At 42.4% G+C, this 17289-nt stretch overlaps 1 protein-coding gene across 2 annotated transcripts in view; it reads right to left on the bottom strand.

Annotated features, from left to right (window-relative positions):
- Nucleotides 1-2214: 2214 nt before the first annotated feature.
- LOC115374225 (ras-related C3 botulinum toxin substrate 2-like) overlaps nucleotides 2215-17289 on the bottom strand; it is a 44282-nt gene continuing 29207 nt past the window's right edge. Inside the window, exons 6-7 of one of the 2 annotated variants that reach the window (XM_030073087.1) lie at nucleotides 3165-3301; nucleotides 2215-2356 (exon numbers count right to left, since the gene is read on the bottom strand). In XM_030073087.1, the coding sequence (XP_029928947.1) occupies nucleotides 3168-3301 (134 nt within the window). In that variant the 3' untranslated portion in view covers nucleotides 2215-2356; nucleotides 3165-3167. The remainder of the gene's footprint in view (nucleotides 2357-3164; nucleotides 3302-17289) is intronic. The other variant, XM_030073163.1, reaches the window with a different exon arrangement.

The following is a 17289-nucleotide window of genomic DNA, read 5'->3' as shown; positions in this document are numbered from 1 at the left end:
TTAATTCTTAACCATTTATTATTTATTATCGGTAGCCTGATTTCATATCTTTATGAATGTTTTCTTATAATTTGATCATGGTTTAATATGATAGCAGTTTGTCAGGTTTTTTGGCATGTAATTCATACTCTCTTTTTCTCTGGGTCTTTGTGTGTGTGTCTTTGTTGATTACTTCGGCAAAATAATCAGCATCCTCTTTGTTCCACGCTTCCATAAGATCCATCCACAAAAATGTTCACACAATGGTAAGTCCGCTCCTGGCAGAATGTCCATATAAAAAGTATTTTTCCAAAAAAGGGTCTTGAAAAAGAGGGGTCGTCTTAAACAAACAAACCAAAAGGAATAAGAAAACTTAAGAAAAACCCAAATGAATCAAAACAATCAAACGGCCACTGAGGCACTTAAGGGAGTAAAATCACGCAGGGAGAGAAATGAGTCCATTGTCCAGGCAAAAATTAGGGTTTGGTGGTTTATTTCCATTGGCAATCAAAAGCAATGGCCTCTGCTACCTCTCTCTCTCACCCTGGTAAAAAACCATGACCCTTCCCAGTGCCTAGCTCACCTGTCCCATATTGCCCATATATAAATTAACCTGGCGTGCCCCGTTACCTACAACCTTCAAAATAAAAGCATAAACAATAATCTAAATCAGAATAGTGCTAATGGCCCAATGAAATTACTTAATTTGTAAAACTAATGTGTAATATGTAAACTAAACTAAAGGAATAGATATTTAAACAGTATTACAAAAATAATAAATAGCTCCAACAGTCGGTTTATAGCCTAATGAAAGTACAGCAGTCCATGTGCGCGGTGCACTTGTCAGATCCGGCAGACCTGATGCCGGATCTGACACCCGGTCAGGTCTGGTCTGCCGGATCTGACAGGTGCAGCTCTGGCTGTCAGTTGGATGCTTTCTGAAGATTATTAATTATGAAAGGAGGCTTAAAATCACAGGACATGTTTGCTGTTCTGATTATAAGGATCAGTGGTGCTGAAATTTGCGTTTCTCAACTGTAGCCTAATAGGCCTACACATTCTACATCTCAGAGGCGTCAAAAGCATCATTCAGTGTCATTTAAGTCGGACCGTCCGACGCAGCTGCTCCTGTAACGTTGGCTGGTTAGAAACGTGCGCGCATTTGTCAAATTACTCGCCACATGTTTGTTTACATTAGAACAGCTGTAGTGAGAACGGGAGCTGGGAGGAGTAGCGTCAGGCCGCTACACAGTGGAAACTGGCACCGCGTTCAGTGGTAGTTTAGAAATCCACGGTAGTATTGTTGTGTAGGAACCGTGACACCACGAGTACCGTGCAACAAAATGTTTAAATCACGGCCCTACGTTGTATATGCCTCCCAGTAACTCACTCACTCATTGGCTACTCTGCTCAGGCCGTGACTAGCAGAGACAACCATGCTAATCAGCGTGTTTGCAGCAGCAGGGCTTTATAATTCATTATTATATGATGCTGTTGTTGTTGTTGTTGTTGTTGTGAATGTACGGCAGGCTGTAGCCTATGATATTTAGCGCAATTCATTACTTATAGGAAACATTTTGAGAGCAACAGGCTATCAACTTACCTCCAGGCAGCACAGCACAAAAGAAGTGGGTGTCTTTCGGAAGGCGTAGCTGGGTCAAACCAACCAATAGAAACTCTTCTCTTATCCACCAGCGTCGGCCCCGCCCATTAAGTATAGTTAAATTCACAAGCAAAACTTGTGAACTTGCAAGCAAAGAGGACTGATTTTCAAGCAAAGGTTTTTAACTTGAAAGCAAAATGGTCGTCTGTTTAAGATAAGATATTCTTTATTAGTCCCACAGTGGGGAAATTTCAATTACAGCAGCAAAGTGGATAGCAAATATTAGTTTAAATATTACAATTATTAGTTTTGATTGAAGTTAAAGAAATATGCTCTCAATTCTTTTTTTTTTTTTTCAGTTGCGACCTGTTCTGTTTTGATTTAATTTTTTTTTTTTTTTTTTTTTTTGATTGCCACTCACTCTGTTTTGGTCTCAAATCTCTTTTTTGGTTTCAAATCTATTCTATTTGATTAAATAATAAAGAAATAAAATTCTCTCCATACAGTACCAGACAACAGCATTTAATGTGAGCAAACACGATGAATCCACAGTGTCATCATTACAGGAAATGGGAAATTGGTTTCAGTCCCACCTCCTAATTTGCTTGGTTACAAAATGTGTTGTTCTTTTATTGTAATCAATATTAACTTCTCTATTATCTTATCATCATTATTACCCTTACAACTCTAAGGCAATGCTGGTTGTAGTTTCCCATCAATCTTCTTTCAACCTCGGGTCAGTAGCCCGTCTCTCACTTTCTCTCCCCACCGGTCCTGGGAGAAATACAAAATAATAGAGACATTATCAAAACTTTAATATCTTTACTACCAGACTCGCAGGTTGAAATTACAATATTAATCAAAGTGGCAGAGTGGTATGTTTTTTTTTTTCAATTGCCCCCAAACTTAATTTAATCTCTGCTTCAGAAATGAAATGAATCTGTCTCAGAGGAGAAATGACTCATTGTTCTGTTACTTATAACAGTTTTTTCCCCATTTCCTTCCTGTCACTTTCTCACTTTACCATCACCAAAATCCATTCATGCATTCAGTCCTGTTTTAGTCTGGTCTGTGTGTTTTCAGGTTGCAAATATATCTTGATGTGATAAAAAGAATATCTTAATGTGTCAGGTTGACTGATTATGTTCACTGAACGGTGGGATTAATAAAATACAAAAAATGCACTGAAGTCGAAGATGCATCACCACTGTTTGCTTTCTACATGTGGTTTCGGGTTTCTACATGTGGTTTCGGGAGTTTACATTTTACATCATGTACTAAACAAAAAAGCTGTTGCATCACAAATTTGATCATCAGCCGCATCTTGTTACACGGTATTCAGCCAAGATCATCTCCAGTTTTGCATTTAAAGATGCAAGTAAATCCAAACGAAAAACAGCGACACCTTGAGGCTGTTTGGTTTTTGACTCATTTCTTTTTCCTGTGTCTTCTTCCACATAACTCCTCCGCACTCCTTCTTACTTGTTCCCTTCATAGTTCCCTCAACTGCTGTTCCCTACCTTCTTCCTCTCTTCCACCTCCCATCTTTCTTTCCCTCCCTCTGTCTTTCGGGCACTCTTACCATTTACATCACTGTGCACCCCCCCTTTTTCTTCCCGTCCTCAGGCTTGGGGGTCAGCACGGCCCGGATGGCCTCATCAAACGCAGTTTTCACGCCATGCTGGGTCAGAGCTGAGCACTCCAGGTACTTCACTGCTTCTACACATGCACATACACACATATATTCAAATCAGTACCTTTCAATTTGATTTAAGATCATTTTTTTGACATTTCTTCTTAATTTGATAGTAAAACCTTTTATAAAGGTTACATCTGGAACCCTTTTGGAGGGTTCTACCTAGAACCCAACATAAAGGGTTATACATAGAACCATCTGTGAAAGGTTCCACCCAGAAGCCCCCATGAGATGTTCTACAGAGAACCCTTACTGGAGGTTCCATCCAGAACCTTTCCACCTTTTAAGGGTTTCATCTAGAACCCATCCAGGGAGTTTCACCAAGAACCCTTTCATATTTCAAGGGTTTCGCCAATAACCATTTTCTGAGGGTTCTATGAAGAACCATATTGTATTCTACAGATCAGGCAAAACAATTATTTCATTACTTATACTATATTGTGGTTGTTTATAATGTTGAGATTGAGGACACATTCAAACTATTTTAATGAGAATTTTTCTTTTAACACATGAATTTCATGTTTACCCAATAGTTCCCATTACATTAGAGAAACTCACTGAATATGAAGCAAAAAAAAAAAAGAAATGATGTCACACAGTGATGCTCTTTGAACAATCTTTATTGCCATTTGATCCAGCTGTGTGACCATTTTGTGATCAGCCTCAACAAGGAATTGTGCCTTCATCTCCCACAGACGCTGAAAGGAGGGACAAAAATATATTAGCTCCAAATACTTGATTATCATAAATGCAGTAATAGACATGAAATTAAATATGATCAATTCAACTATTTTAGGAAGCCCCAGTGCTGGAAACTTTTCAATGATTTCCTCAGCCTTTCATGGCATTCGCCATGAAGGTTTTTCAGTAAGCACGTGTTTGTCTCATTCCCTCCTTTAATGATTTCTCATCTGGGTGTACTTTAAGCATCTTTGTAGACATATTTTGGATATGAGCTTGAATGGTCCTTTCATCCTCTCCAAAGTCTCCATCTTCCTGAGCCTATGATGCATGAAAAATGACACAACAATATGGTAAGAGGTAACCACTAAGATGAGGTGTACATGATCATTTTTTAAAAAGTATGCTTAAGTTATATGTTGTTTCCAAAGACCTACAGCGGGCCTGGTTATGTAGAAAAGCTGGCTTGGCTGACCCGGAGTATGGCGATTCTTTCCAGATCCTGCCACAGAAAAGTTTGGACACATTTGTTGCACCATTGAGTCACCAATAAGGGGTCGCGTTTCCTTTTTGAACTTGTTAGAGACTCACGTAAATCATCCTACAACCAAGAGAGGAATTGTTTAATTAAGGGGATAGTGCAGTCGAAAATGAGATGATTGTTGACCTCAGTATTGTCCAGATTTGTCAACACCAAGCCATTTTGTAAAATACACCTATACAGTAAAAGATAGACACACTCATTTTTGGCAAATGTGAACATTAGGTGAATGCATTTTCTGTTTATTATATATTGAGATACAGTATGTACAGTAGCTACACTATATTACCAAAAGTATTCGCTCACCCATTCAAATCATCAGAATCAGGTGTCCTAATCACTTGGCCTGGCCACAGGTGTATAAAATCAAGCACTCAGGCATGCAGACTGTGAAACAAGACATTTGTGAAAGAATGGGCCGCTCTCAGGAGCTCAGTGAATTCCAGCGTGGAACTGTCATAGGATGCCACCTGTGCAACAAATCCAGTCGTGAAATTTCCTCGCTCCTAAATATTCCACAGTCAACTGTCAGCTCTATTATAACAAAATGGAAGCGTTTGGGAACAACAGCAACTCAGCCACGAAGTGGTAGGCCACGTAAAGTGACGGAGAGGGGTCAGCGGATGCTGAAGCGCATAGTGCAAAGAGGTCGCCGACTTTCTGCACAGTCAATTGCTACAGAGCTACAAACTTCATGTGACCTTCAGATTAGCCCAAGTACAGTACGCAGAGAGCTTCATGGAATGAGTTTCCATGGCCGAGCAGCTGCAGCCAAGCCACACATCACCAAGTGCAATGCAAAGCGTCGGATGCAATGGTGTAAAGCACGCCGCCACTGGCCTCTAGAGCAGTGGAGACGCGTTCTCTGGAGTGATGAATCACGCTTTTCCATCTGGCAATCTGATGGACGAGTCTGGGTTTGGAGGTTGCCAGGAGAACGGTACATTTCAGACTGCATTGTGCCGACTGTGAAATTTGGTGGAGGAGGAATTATGGTGTGGGGTTGTTTTTCAGGAGCTGGGCTTGGCCCCTTAGTTCCAGTGAAAGGAACTTTGAATGCTTCAGGATACCAAAACATTTTGGACAATTCCATGCTCCCAACCTTGTGGGAACAGTTTGGAGCGGGCCCCTTCCTCTTCCAACATGACTGTGCACCAGTGCACAAAGCAAGGTCCATAAAGACATGGATGACAGAGTCTGGTGTGGATGAACTTGACTGGCCTGCACAGAGTCCTGACCTGAACCCGATAGAACACCTTTGGGATGAATTAGAGCGGAGACTGAGAGCCAGGCCTTCTCGACCAACATCAGTGTGTGACCTCACCAATGCGCTTTTGGAAGAATGGTCAAAAATTCCTATAAACACTCTCCTCAACCTTGTGGACAGTCTTCCCAGAAGAGTTGAAGCTGTAATAGCTGCAAAAGGTGGACCGACATCATATTGAACTCTATGGGTTAGGAATGGGATGGCACTTCAGTTCATAGTATGAGTAAAGGCAGGTGAGCGAATACTTTTGGTAATATAGTGTATATCTATACAATTAAGATATGCAAACATACATTAACAGACTCCTTTTGTGCTTACTCACATGTCCAGAACCAATGTTCTCCCGCATGAAGGGACATCTGCGTATGAACAGGCTTAAAATCTCTGTATATTGTTTGGCTGAGTGATACCTTGGTTGGGGAGAGAAATAATAGAATAAGTTGAACATGTTGTCTTAAAGTGCCATTATATGGAGTATAATCTCAATTTAAAGCTACAATGTGCATTAGTTTTCCATAATAATGATAAAAGTAACCTACATTGTTTGGCTGCTGAGGATGTCATACAGTGACAGATCATTTCTCCGAGGGGACAAAAGTTCTGGGTCCTTTGCCTCAAGTGTATCTTTTAATGCTTTGAGGAAAGCAAACTGACCCAGTGAAGCAGGTCCAGCTGTTTGCTCATCATGAGGTCTTTGTAATATGGAAAAATGCAAGAATATGTTAGACCGAGCTGTGTGAAATAGTAATGAACAGACTGTAACTAGTAGAGAAATAAAGTTTCCCCCACAAATGACCAGAATTACAGTATCTTGACAGCATTTTACCTGTTCCAGTTTCTTGTTGTTGTTGACAATGATGATGATGGCGATGATGATGATGACTTCAACTGCTCGAGATACTTGAGGAATTGTGATTGTTTTTTTATTGATGGGATTAATCTCTCTGACATCCTCTCAGAGAGAATTTCGAGGGTTGTTCCATCAATATCATTCTCTTCAAAACAAAAAGGAATACAAGTTATTAAGTTATAACCCTCTTGCTCAAGCCAGTGGCACACTTCAGTTGTTGTCCAAGCTGTGTAACTCATTCTACAAAAAAAAAAAAAAAAAAATCAAAACAAGAAACAAATGCATGCATTAAAATAGTCCACCTTTCACCATAAAAAGTCCTTAGCTAGAGTCAAGCTTGCTGAAATAAGAAATCATATTTAGCTTACCTTAATTCTCTGAAGTTTTTGATCTTCTGTCACTTCACCACAGTAATCACTATTGATGTGTCACACCTGTTTTGCTGAGAAGGGCAGACCATGTGACGCAATCCACATTAAAACCAGCTATTAGCTCCCACATGGCCATTGGCAGGGTAGCCAGCTCTCTGGCCTGACACACTGAATCTCAGCCTTTCCTCTGGGAGATTGGGGTTCAAGTCCCGACATTATCATCCCACCAGCGCCTGCACTATCCATACTCAAGGAAAAATAGATGAGGATGGTTAACTGCCCACGTTCCAAAAAGAAAATACCATTTTCTTTTTTCTTATTTTTCTTTTGATGGCTCATGAGCTCCTCCCTCCATAGGTTGTAGTTGCATAGCATAACAATATAGCATGGTGGCTCAGTAGGTAACAGCATAGCAGTGCTATTTTGAAGATTGAGGGTTCAAGACAGGATAGAGGTCTATTCAACATGTATTGTTTAATTACACAGCAGTGGTGGATGAGCGGTATCACATTTATCTTTTACATGGGAGAGCAGGGTTCAAGACTCAGTGCTGGTACCCTGTTTAAGTGTCTTTTCAACAGCAAAATTCTCCCTGGGATGATTATATTTGTTTATTTGCCTCTTTATTGAGCAAGTTTAATTACATTAATGTAGGATGTAGGGTGAGGATCTTATACCCATGCTTTCAACAATACTTGAAGAACTCTCTCCTCCAAAAAGGGTTCTCTGGATCAAAACGGTTCTTACCAGAACCTTTAGTGTTACAAAGAACCCTTGAAAAACCCTTTCTTCAAAAAAGGGTTCTTCAGAAGCAAATGGTTCTGGGTAGAACCTGAGCCCCTCATGAAGAACCCTTTTGGAACCCTTATTTCTAAGAGTGTAGTGTTAGAGTTGACAGGCAGAATGGGATTTTACAGGAATTCAAATTAGGCTTTTTCCTAATATTTGATTCATTTATTTCACATGGACAGCTTGTCCACACAACATACTGCCACCTCAACCCCAACGTCCCCATCCTGCAGCTTTATTTTGATGGTGTGTCCGACCTCCGCCGTGACCTCCACATGAGCAGGGAGTCCATAGCTGCACTCACAGCTGCTCTGGCCCAGGAGGCTGACCATGGTTGGCTTAAAGAGCTCCATGTCCTCACCTTCCTTTACTGGCTTGCCCATGCAGCATCCTACAGGGTTGTCTCCTGGGCATTTGACATCCCCAAAACAACAGTCCATAGGATGGTCCACAGAGTCAGCTAGGCAGCGGTTGGCCTCTTAAAAAGGACTGTCTGGTTTCCTCAAGGGGATGAAATTGAGGAGGTGGGTGCCAGCTTCGCCCAGTTGGCAGGATCTCCGGCATTTAATGTGGCAGTCGGTGCCATTGATGGCTGCCACATAAGGATAAATCCCCGTGGAGAGGATGAGGCCTGCTATCTGAATAGAAAGCTGTTCTACTCTATTCAGCTTCAGGCCATCTGCGACCATCGTGGCAGATTCGTTGATGTCTGCAGTGGCTTTCCAGGGTCTGTCCACGATGCCCGCGTGCTGAAGAACAGTCCTGTTTATGTTGAGCAGCTGTATCCACCAGAGGGACGGTGCATCTTGGGTGATGGCGGCTACCCCTGTCTGGCTGCCCCCATCCGTTTGATGACACCCTACCGTACACCTAACCTGAATCCTGTGCAGGCCAGGTATAACAGCATGCTGTCCAGGGCCAGGAACATCATCGAGCGCACATTTGGCATGATGAAGGGCCGATGGCGCTCAATTTTTTTTAAATCCCTGGAAGTGAGTCCCACCTTTGCCCCGGTTGTCATCACCTGCTGCACCATCCTTCACAACCTCTGCATGGACAACGGAGACATGATGGAGCCTGAGGAGGATAAAGCAGGAGATGATGGCCCAGAGCCAGGATCCAGGGCTCCAGTGCCTGGTGAGGGGGTCAGGGATCTCCTGGCTGCAGCAGTGTCTGCCCCTCTCCACTGTGTTCCAGCTCTCCAGGAACACGATTATATAGACCCCTTCAAAGTTTGTAAACAATGTGATGTAATATGGGGGGCAGGGCTTAGCTGGAGGCAAAAGATCTCAAACGCGCTAGCTTGTCAATGCGGATTAGCATGTTTTAACGGAGTGTTTGTGCTAAAATGGACGAGGAAACCGACAATTTTAGTGGATATGTGAGTACACTCACTCTTCACGACTGTGAATGTTATCTAAAAAAAATTTACTCTCGCTGATGGGACGAAATTCCCTGAGCCCTACATGGGCGATGGACGATGGACGATTTGACAGTACTGCCCAAAAAGATATTACAAAAGAAAGATATTACAAGAAGTTAGCGGAACCACTGTGGGGCTTGACGTAGCATGCTACTCCTGCCTGGGGTCTGTTGCACGAAGCAGGTTCAACAAACTCTCGACATAAACTCATGCGCGGTCTTATAACCATCTCCCGACGGATATTTAATCTGTGCCTCCCTCTGTGAAACAGGCTAGAGTTACCCCTCTTTCTCTGCTTTGAGTTACCTCCCTTTGTGAAACAGAAAACTCAGTTTCCCTCATTTCAGGGTGAACAGACTCAGAGTTTTCACTAAACCTGCTTTGGGAAACAGACCCCTGGACAACGCTGTGTTAGCTAGCAGTTAGCATTAGCGTTAACACGTAAATAATGATTAACTTAACGTTATTTCAGTCACAATTTAGTCTAGTCCATGAGGTTATTCAGGCTGAAACGGATGATATATTGCATATTAACCACCTTATGAAGTGTGCGCTGCAAACACGGGCGTTTTTTGGATGATATTTTCGGTCCAATCCTTTCGTTTAATCGCGTTCAACCACTGCCGTCTATGATTTTTTTGAATTGCAGCTGCTGGTATTCGATCAAATTTTAACTTTGCGTTTTTAGTTTTTCAGTTTTGGCACCCAAAAACACAGCAGGACGGCATTCTTCATACAGTTTGTACAGTGCTTGCCTCCAGCTTCAGTTTGTTTTGCCTCCAGCTAGCATCGTGACGTCACAGTGACGTAGGCCATGAAGGGGTATATTCGTTATTAGTTTGCACGCAAGTATTTCTGTACCACAGCCAAGCCTATGTTAAGATGTTTTTTATGTTTTTTAAATGGTATGATCTTATTAGTTTAATGAATGGCAAGATGGTATTCATTTAATTTTTTGTATGATGTTTATTTTCCCAGATAAGACATTTATTTTCCCAGATACCATTACGCATGATTTTAATATGCGTCATATTAAATATGCTAATAATCAGTCATGACTTGTGTATTGTGTTCTATGTAATCCATGTACTTTGTCCCAGTTTCACATCTAACCTTGGAATCATGTCAACAGTTAAACTGTTTCAGTGCCCCTGTCATCAATCATTCAACACTCAGTACTTGACTCAGTTACAATAAAACACATAAGAATAGATAGATGGCTTGATTAAATGGCACATTTATTCAGCAAATAACTGATAATCATAAAGTAGCTGATTGATTTTTTCAGGGACTTAAAAAAATAAATAAATAAATAAAATGATTACAAAAAAAAAAAAATCAGTTTTTTTTGGGAGCGCTTCCATTAACGCCATGAAGCGCTCCTCTCTTCTCCGCCTCTTCTCCCTCACCCTAGCTTCATCCTCTCTCCTCCTGGCCTCCTCCTCTCTCTTTTCCTCTTTCCTCCTGGCCTCCTCCTCTCTCTTCTCCTCTCTCACCCTAGCTTCATCCTCTCTCCTCCTGGCCTCCTCCTCTCTCTTCTCCCTCTTCCTGGCCTCCTCCTCTCTCTTCTCCTCCCTCACCCTAGCTTCACCCTAGCTTCATCCTCTCTCCTCCTGGCCTCCTCCTCTCTCTTTTCCTCTCTCCTCCTGGCCTCCTCCTCTCTCTTCTCCTCCCTCACCCTAGCTTCATCCTCTCTTCTCCTGTCCTCCTCCTCTCTCTCTTTTCCTCTCTCCTCCTGGCCTCCTCCTCTGTCTTCTCCTCCCTCACCCTAGCTTCATCCTCTCTTCTCCTGTCCTCCTCCTCTCTCTCTTTTCCTCTCTCCTCCTGGCCTCCTCCTCTGTCTTCTCCTCCCTCACCCTAGCTTCATCCTCTCCTCTCCTGGCCTCCTCTCCTCTCTCCTCCTGGCCTCCTCGTCTCTCCTCTCCTCCCTTGCCCTCGCCTCGTCCTCTCTTCTCCTTGCTTCCTCCCACCTCTGCGCCTCCCTTTCCTGCAGCTCACGCTCCCTTCTCTCCTCTCTTTCCTCCATCTCCTGCAAATACTTAAACAAATCCTCCTCCCTCCCTCTCTTTCTTGCCCGTGGCCTCGGACAGTCGTCCTCTGCTGGATTAGAAACAGAGGGAGGAGAGGCAACAGCAGAGTGCTGGCCTGCTGAGCTTATGAGCAGTGGTGGGCTGATGGATGGCTTGCTCCCCAAAGCAGCATCCATCAGCCCATACTCCTTCCAGGTGGCTGCTGTTGTCTCTCCTCCCTCTGTACTGATTCCTGTTCTAGGACACTTCAGATCCTGGAAAAAACAGGAGAATTCATGTTACTGAAGCATAGTAAACGATAATCGAAGGCAACTGAAACAACTGTAACTGACCTCGTATTTCTGTTTGAGGTTCTCCCTTTTTTTTTTTTTTTTTTTTTTTTTGACCCAAGCAGGCTGCACCTTTCCCTGCAGATCATTTGTGGTAACAAACAAAATCCTAAGAGGACAGGGAACACACATCACATTTTGTGAAGAACATAATAATCAAAATGCTCTGTAAATAGTTCATCATTTTTATTAACAGTGGCCATTCATAAAATATCAAAAAATACTGGCCACCTGGTTAACAATATAAACAACAACAACAATATAAAAAAACAAAACAAATTTTAAAAACCTAACAAATCCATAAAATTAATTAATTATCCATAAATTAAAAATATTTCATAAAAGTGCAAATGACAGCAGCTTAGTCCTTAAGGTGCAAACTGTAAACAACTGAACCTGCTCTTTAAAGCGAGCATTTTCTGAAGCACTTCAAAGTTCAAAAAAAGAGTTTTCAGAGTTGTCCTCCATTGCTCCTCCTCTCCCCTGTTGAGAGGTATCAGGTGCAGGACAATAAGATGGATGCATATTAGTATTCGTGTAGGGAAATGCTGGCTGAAAAGATGGTGGCATGTACGGGCCTCTCATGCTGCCAATTAATGATCCAAGCAGGGACTCCATGGAGCGGTGGCTTTGCTGGATCACTTCAGTGAGAAGTTGACGCTCTTGCTCAAAGCTCTCCCGCAGCTGACGCTCCATCCAGGCATTTTGGGTCTCCTGGAACCTTTCCAGGAAATCCTGCTGGCGGCTGAGGGTGTTGTTGAGCCTTCTGCGCCTTCTCCTGTCTGAAAACACCACCACATGTAACAATTTCAGTAACATGCTTTAAATATGGTTTGAATTGAGCAAGTTGGGTGTATTTTTTCATGTGGCGTCAGCCTTACTCATTTATATTTAATGTACTAGTTTGTGAAATGTAATCTGCCACATGTAATTTGGATTCACAATTCGTTACTTGTTGAGATAACTTGCATTTACTTAGGTGTGTGCCTCGTTCGCAACACACTGATAAGTCGCAACATGGTGATTTTGTGTAGTTGTTGTTAAATGTAGTTAGAGCAAGCTGTGATGCTCTGTATATGTTCTGACAGCTCTCTATCATAACCAGTATGGCTTTTGTCAATTACTCAGAACCTTACACTGACCATTTTTACAAGTGAGTGAAGAGTCTGTTCTTGAAGTCGATGTGTTATGGGGTGTCTCTGGCAACGCTCAGGTCTTACCAAGGTGGTCCGAGAAGAACAACAGGTGAACATGTGACAGGGTTATGGACACCCAGTGCTAACTGATACTTGTGGGGAGCAAAGGCTAGTCTGATCAAACACAAGATATACTGAAGCATAAATAGACAAATAGCTAAAAAGATAAAGATCTGATGTTAGTTCTGATCGTTGTATGTGTCTGTTTAATTTATGTGTTGGAACATACTGAGTTAGGTAAATAAAATTCATGATTCACCGCTTCAGAGAAAACCTAAATAAAGTGTTCAAAGACTAAAAAGACTACAGTAAAGATTATTTTGTGTGGTATAACTTGTGATACTGTATGTCACCAGTTACCTTGTGTTGTGGACTCTTGGGAGGGCCCCTCACATGATGGGCGACTAGAGGTCCCTTCAGCAGATGCAGGCAGGCTCTCAATATTTGCGGATGCAGAATTCTCAGTGGCCTCAGCTGGTGCAGGGGTACTGGCTCTGCTTACGTCCTCCTCTGCGTCATCATTCATGTCTGTGGAAAGAAATATTTGGAAAGTTAAATGTTTTGCATCTGCTTTTACTTGTTCACGTGTGAAAAATACTGTGAATATATAACGAATGGTGACCAAAGTATGCGTAAAAGTACAACACTACACTGCGTGTTAGCACCCGATTCTTTTGTTGAAAGCCCAAGAACAAACCGGAATCAATCTTCAGCTCTCAGATGAAATACAGTTGTCCCTCGCTATAACGCGGTTCACCTTTCGCAGCCTCGCAGTTTCACGGATTTTTTTTTTTTTGTGTGATTTTGCATGCTTTTTTTTTTGGTTTGTTTTTTTACAGCACATTGTGTTCTATGTCCTGATTGGCTTAGGGACTTTAGACCATTGTCAATCAATCTCCTCCGTGCCGTGTTTCCTGTACAGTACAGAATGCGTTCATTCTATAGTACTGGACTTATTTTTCTACGAAGGGTTGAACTTTGAGAGTGTTTAAACAAGAGAGAAAAGTGAGAAAATGTTAATGCCTGTTTGAGAAAAGTGTATAAAGTGTGTAGTGAGGGGTTTTACAGCCTTAAAACATCTATAATAATTGTAAAAAAATAAAGCTGACTAGTACTACTTTGCGGATTTCACTTATTGCGGGTTATTTTTAGAATGTAACCCCCGCGATAAACGAGGGACCACTGTATTTATTATGGTCACATATAAAGTAAGGCGGAGCTGGTCTCAGAGTGACAGAGCTGTTGCAGGATTTCTGTCAGAATGAGCCCCGATATTAGGAAATGATACACTTTGTGTTCTTGGGTTGGGCCTGCCCCGTAAAGAGGTTGGACCTAGACGCAACCGAAAATAATTGGCCAGTTACCCGGACATGGACAGGCCAACCACTGTCCATGCCTTGTTCCTAGAATGTGTGATGGTATGTGTGTGAATGTTGACTCGGCGTGTATCTTTTAAAAATCTTTATTGCAGACTAAATGTCCATGTAAAATATCTAATGCAGCAGACCTAACTAGCAAGATAGAAAAGTTACATCTGGCTCCTGTTTTATCTGTTCTCTGTTATGCGGAGCCAGCTCCAAAAGGTCAAGCTGTTCTGAACTATATGATACATTGGATAATACAAATATTGAACTATAAGGCAAATTACAACAAAAGGTAGGCCGATTCATTCAAGACGACGATTATTGTCACTAGACCTTAAGTGAATGGATAAGTGTAATCTTATCTAGGGATGGTGAAAATGGAAAATTCTGGTCGACCACCGGGCCTCATTAATCAGTTTATTTCGGTTAACCGAGAATATTATTTTGCTGTCTGTAAACCATAAAAGAATAACCTCAACAAATAGAAGCTAGCAGCGCTAGCACCGGCGCCATTGTCTTGCCCCGGACGCATACCACTATGTCCGAGACCAACATAGGCTTGGCTCGTTTCTCCCATAGATATCTATAATATCTATAATATAATATTATATAATATAATTATATTATATCATATCATATCTATGGTTTCTCCAGTCTGTCTCTACCGAGCTGAGCTCTGCGTAATGACGTAATCAAAACCCGGCCAGAGAATCTCTTATATGGGGAGAAGTGCCACTCTCGTCTAACTTGCGGGTCTCGGAAACACGCCTCTGTCCATGTGAGGGCGCTCGCGGGCGAGTGCAGAATGAATGGGAGTCTATGGGGCTACACCCCTAAAAATCCACTTTTCTCTGGAAATAATTTTTTGTCAAGTAATTTGAATACTGTTTTCAAAAGTTGGGGCTAAAAAATACACTCAGCTGAATATTGGATCTTTTAACTTCACCTATCTGTTCTAAAAAGCCGTTCAAAAAGTGTGATGACGTCACACATTGAGAGGTGCTGCTTTACGGCGATTTCCAGAGCCCGTCTCCGGAGAGCAGACGGAGACACTCGAGAGAGCCCGTCTGTGCTATATTAGACATTCTCTGTACACACAAATATCAACTTTGATGGAAAAGTCCTCCTTAAGAGTGGTGTTTCCCGTTTCTCTTGGTCTTCAGGTGCCATCAAGTGGGATCCCTCGTCGTAAACAGCCGCAAGTCCGTCACTGACCAATCAGAATTCATTAGCAAATGCTAGCGTGTTATGGCCAACAACAGCCCAAACTGTAGGAAACTGAAAGGATATAAGTTCTCACTAATTTCACTTTTAACCTATAATCCATATTGAACTTTCAGAAACTACAACAGCATTTGCGATTTTTCAACCATAAACAGGAGTAAGAGACAAATTTAGCCGTTTAGCTCCATAGAGCCCCATTCATTCTGCACTCGTCTGCGATCACCCCCAGTGGAATTACAGTGGAACTGCAACCAAGTTTGATACAATGGGGGTTAATGGAGAGTGGCAAGGCTCGTCGTAGACGGGCTCTGACCCGGCAGAGCGTCCTGTCGCCAACATTTACCGTATTAAACTGTATGTGGGCGCAAGAGCAACTTCTCCGCATTCAGGAACAGTTGGAATTTTTCGATCGGTCAAACCTTATGGTAGTTACGGTATTTACAATCTGACATGCGCATTTGTGTCGGCGACAACACGTTCGGACTTAAAAGGTTTTTAACCGACAAGAGTATTCGGTTAAAGTTCAACAACCGGTCAAATGCCCACCGGTTAGCATCCCTAAATTATCAGTGCTGCCTTATAGCTGTTCAGTAAAAAAGCACAACATTTCTCTCTGAGATGAGCAGCGGAAGTATAAATTAGCATTATCTCAAGTGCTAACATTAGCTAAATAACTCACCTGGGTACACCTGGGCATCTCCCTGTGGAGGCTCTGCTCCATCTGTGAAGCCAATATCGACTCCACTGCTGGCTGCTGTTGCCAGAGGACGGTGACCCAACATCTCGTCCAGTGCTTTGAAAATGCTTTAAATGTTATTGTACCAGAGCCACTTCTCTGGTTCTGACGCCTGGTTGAGAAGTAGTGCTTCTTCAGTATCTTCCACCGCGACCTAACCTGTTCCACGGTGCGAGGTGGAAAACCAGCGTCGTGTAGCCTGTCCGCAACGGACTTAAATAGATCGGCATTTCGTTGCTTTCTGCCGTCCAAACACCTAGTTATATTAAGTTCTTTCATTACGTCTCCTCGTCACTCCAGAAATGCGAAGATCTCGTTGTTGCCTCCACCTCGTTGTCTCCAAAAAATATCATGAGATACACACCCCTCACTAATACAGGTAATATAACAATACAGAGTGGCAAAACACTTGTAAAATCGTTCATAATTGTTTTCCAAAAAAAGCTTTACACCCCTATGCTTGGACCATACCATTTGTACTTTGGCACCCCTCCTGTGCTGCATGCCTCATGTGCAGTGTCGATGGTTGCTTCAGAGCGTGGGAGCATGAATGACTGAGTAAGTAGCTAATATTAACTATGACATAACTTTGACTGTCCACTCCAGTATTCCTCCCTTTATAGCCTTATCTTGTTGGTTGGGTTGACTTACTAGTTTACTTCAGCAGCTAGCTAGCTTGCTGGCTAGCTTGCTGGCTAACGTTAGCTAGCCAGCTAACGTTAGCTAATGGTTAGCATTTTCGCTAGCTAGCTAACTATATGAACTAACGTTAGGCTAGGCAGGAGAATGAATAAAATCGAGATTTGTCTATTCTAATTTATTGTAGTTCATGTTAATGAGCACGTTTACATGCACACCTTATTCCTGTATTAACCGGAATATTCGCAATATTCCGGTTGCGCACGTGTCATGTAAACACGCACCGAACCCGATTAAGGTCATATTCCGGTTGGAGAGAATTCCGAATAAGCCCCCTGGCATATGCCTGTTCCAACCGGAATATTGGGGCATGTAACCACCTTAGTCGGAAAACTCCCCAAACCGGAATATTCAGTCACGACTGCGCATGCTCGACTCACAAGGAATTCTGTGGCGTCTTTGTTGGTATGGTTACCTGCAAGCGGGGAAAACGGCAGCAAGAGCCAGGAGACTGCAGTCCACCTTCAGTTAATGAAAGACTTAAATATCATGGAGTATATCGATGGGAGAA

Source organism: Myripristis murdjan, chromosome 1 (assembly GCF_902150065.1).
Source record: "Myripristis murdjan chromosome 1, fMyrMur1.1, whole genome shotgun sequence".
NCBI classification, from domain to species: domain Eukaryota; kingdom Metazoa; phylum Chordata; class Actinopteri; order Holocentriformes; family Holocentridae; genus Myripristis; species Myripristis murdjan.
This window is presented reverse-complemented; position numbering and strand designations above follow the sequence as displayed.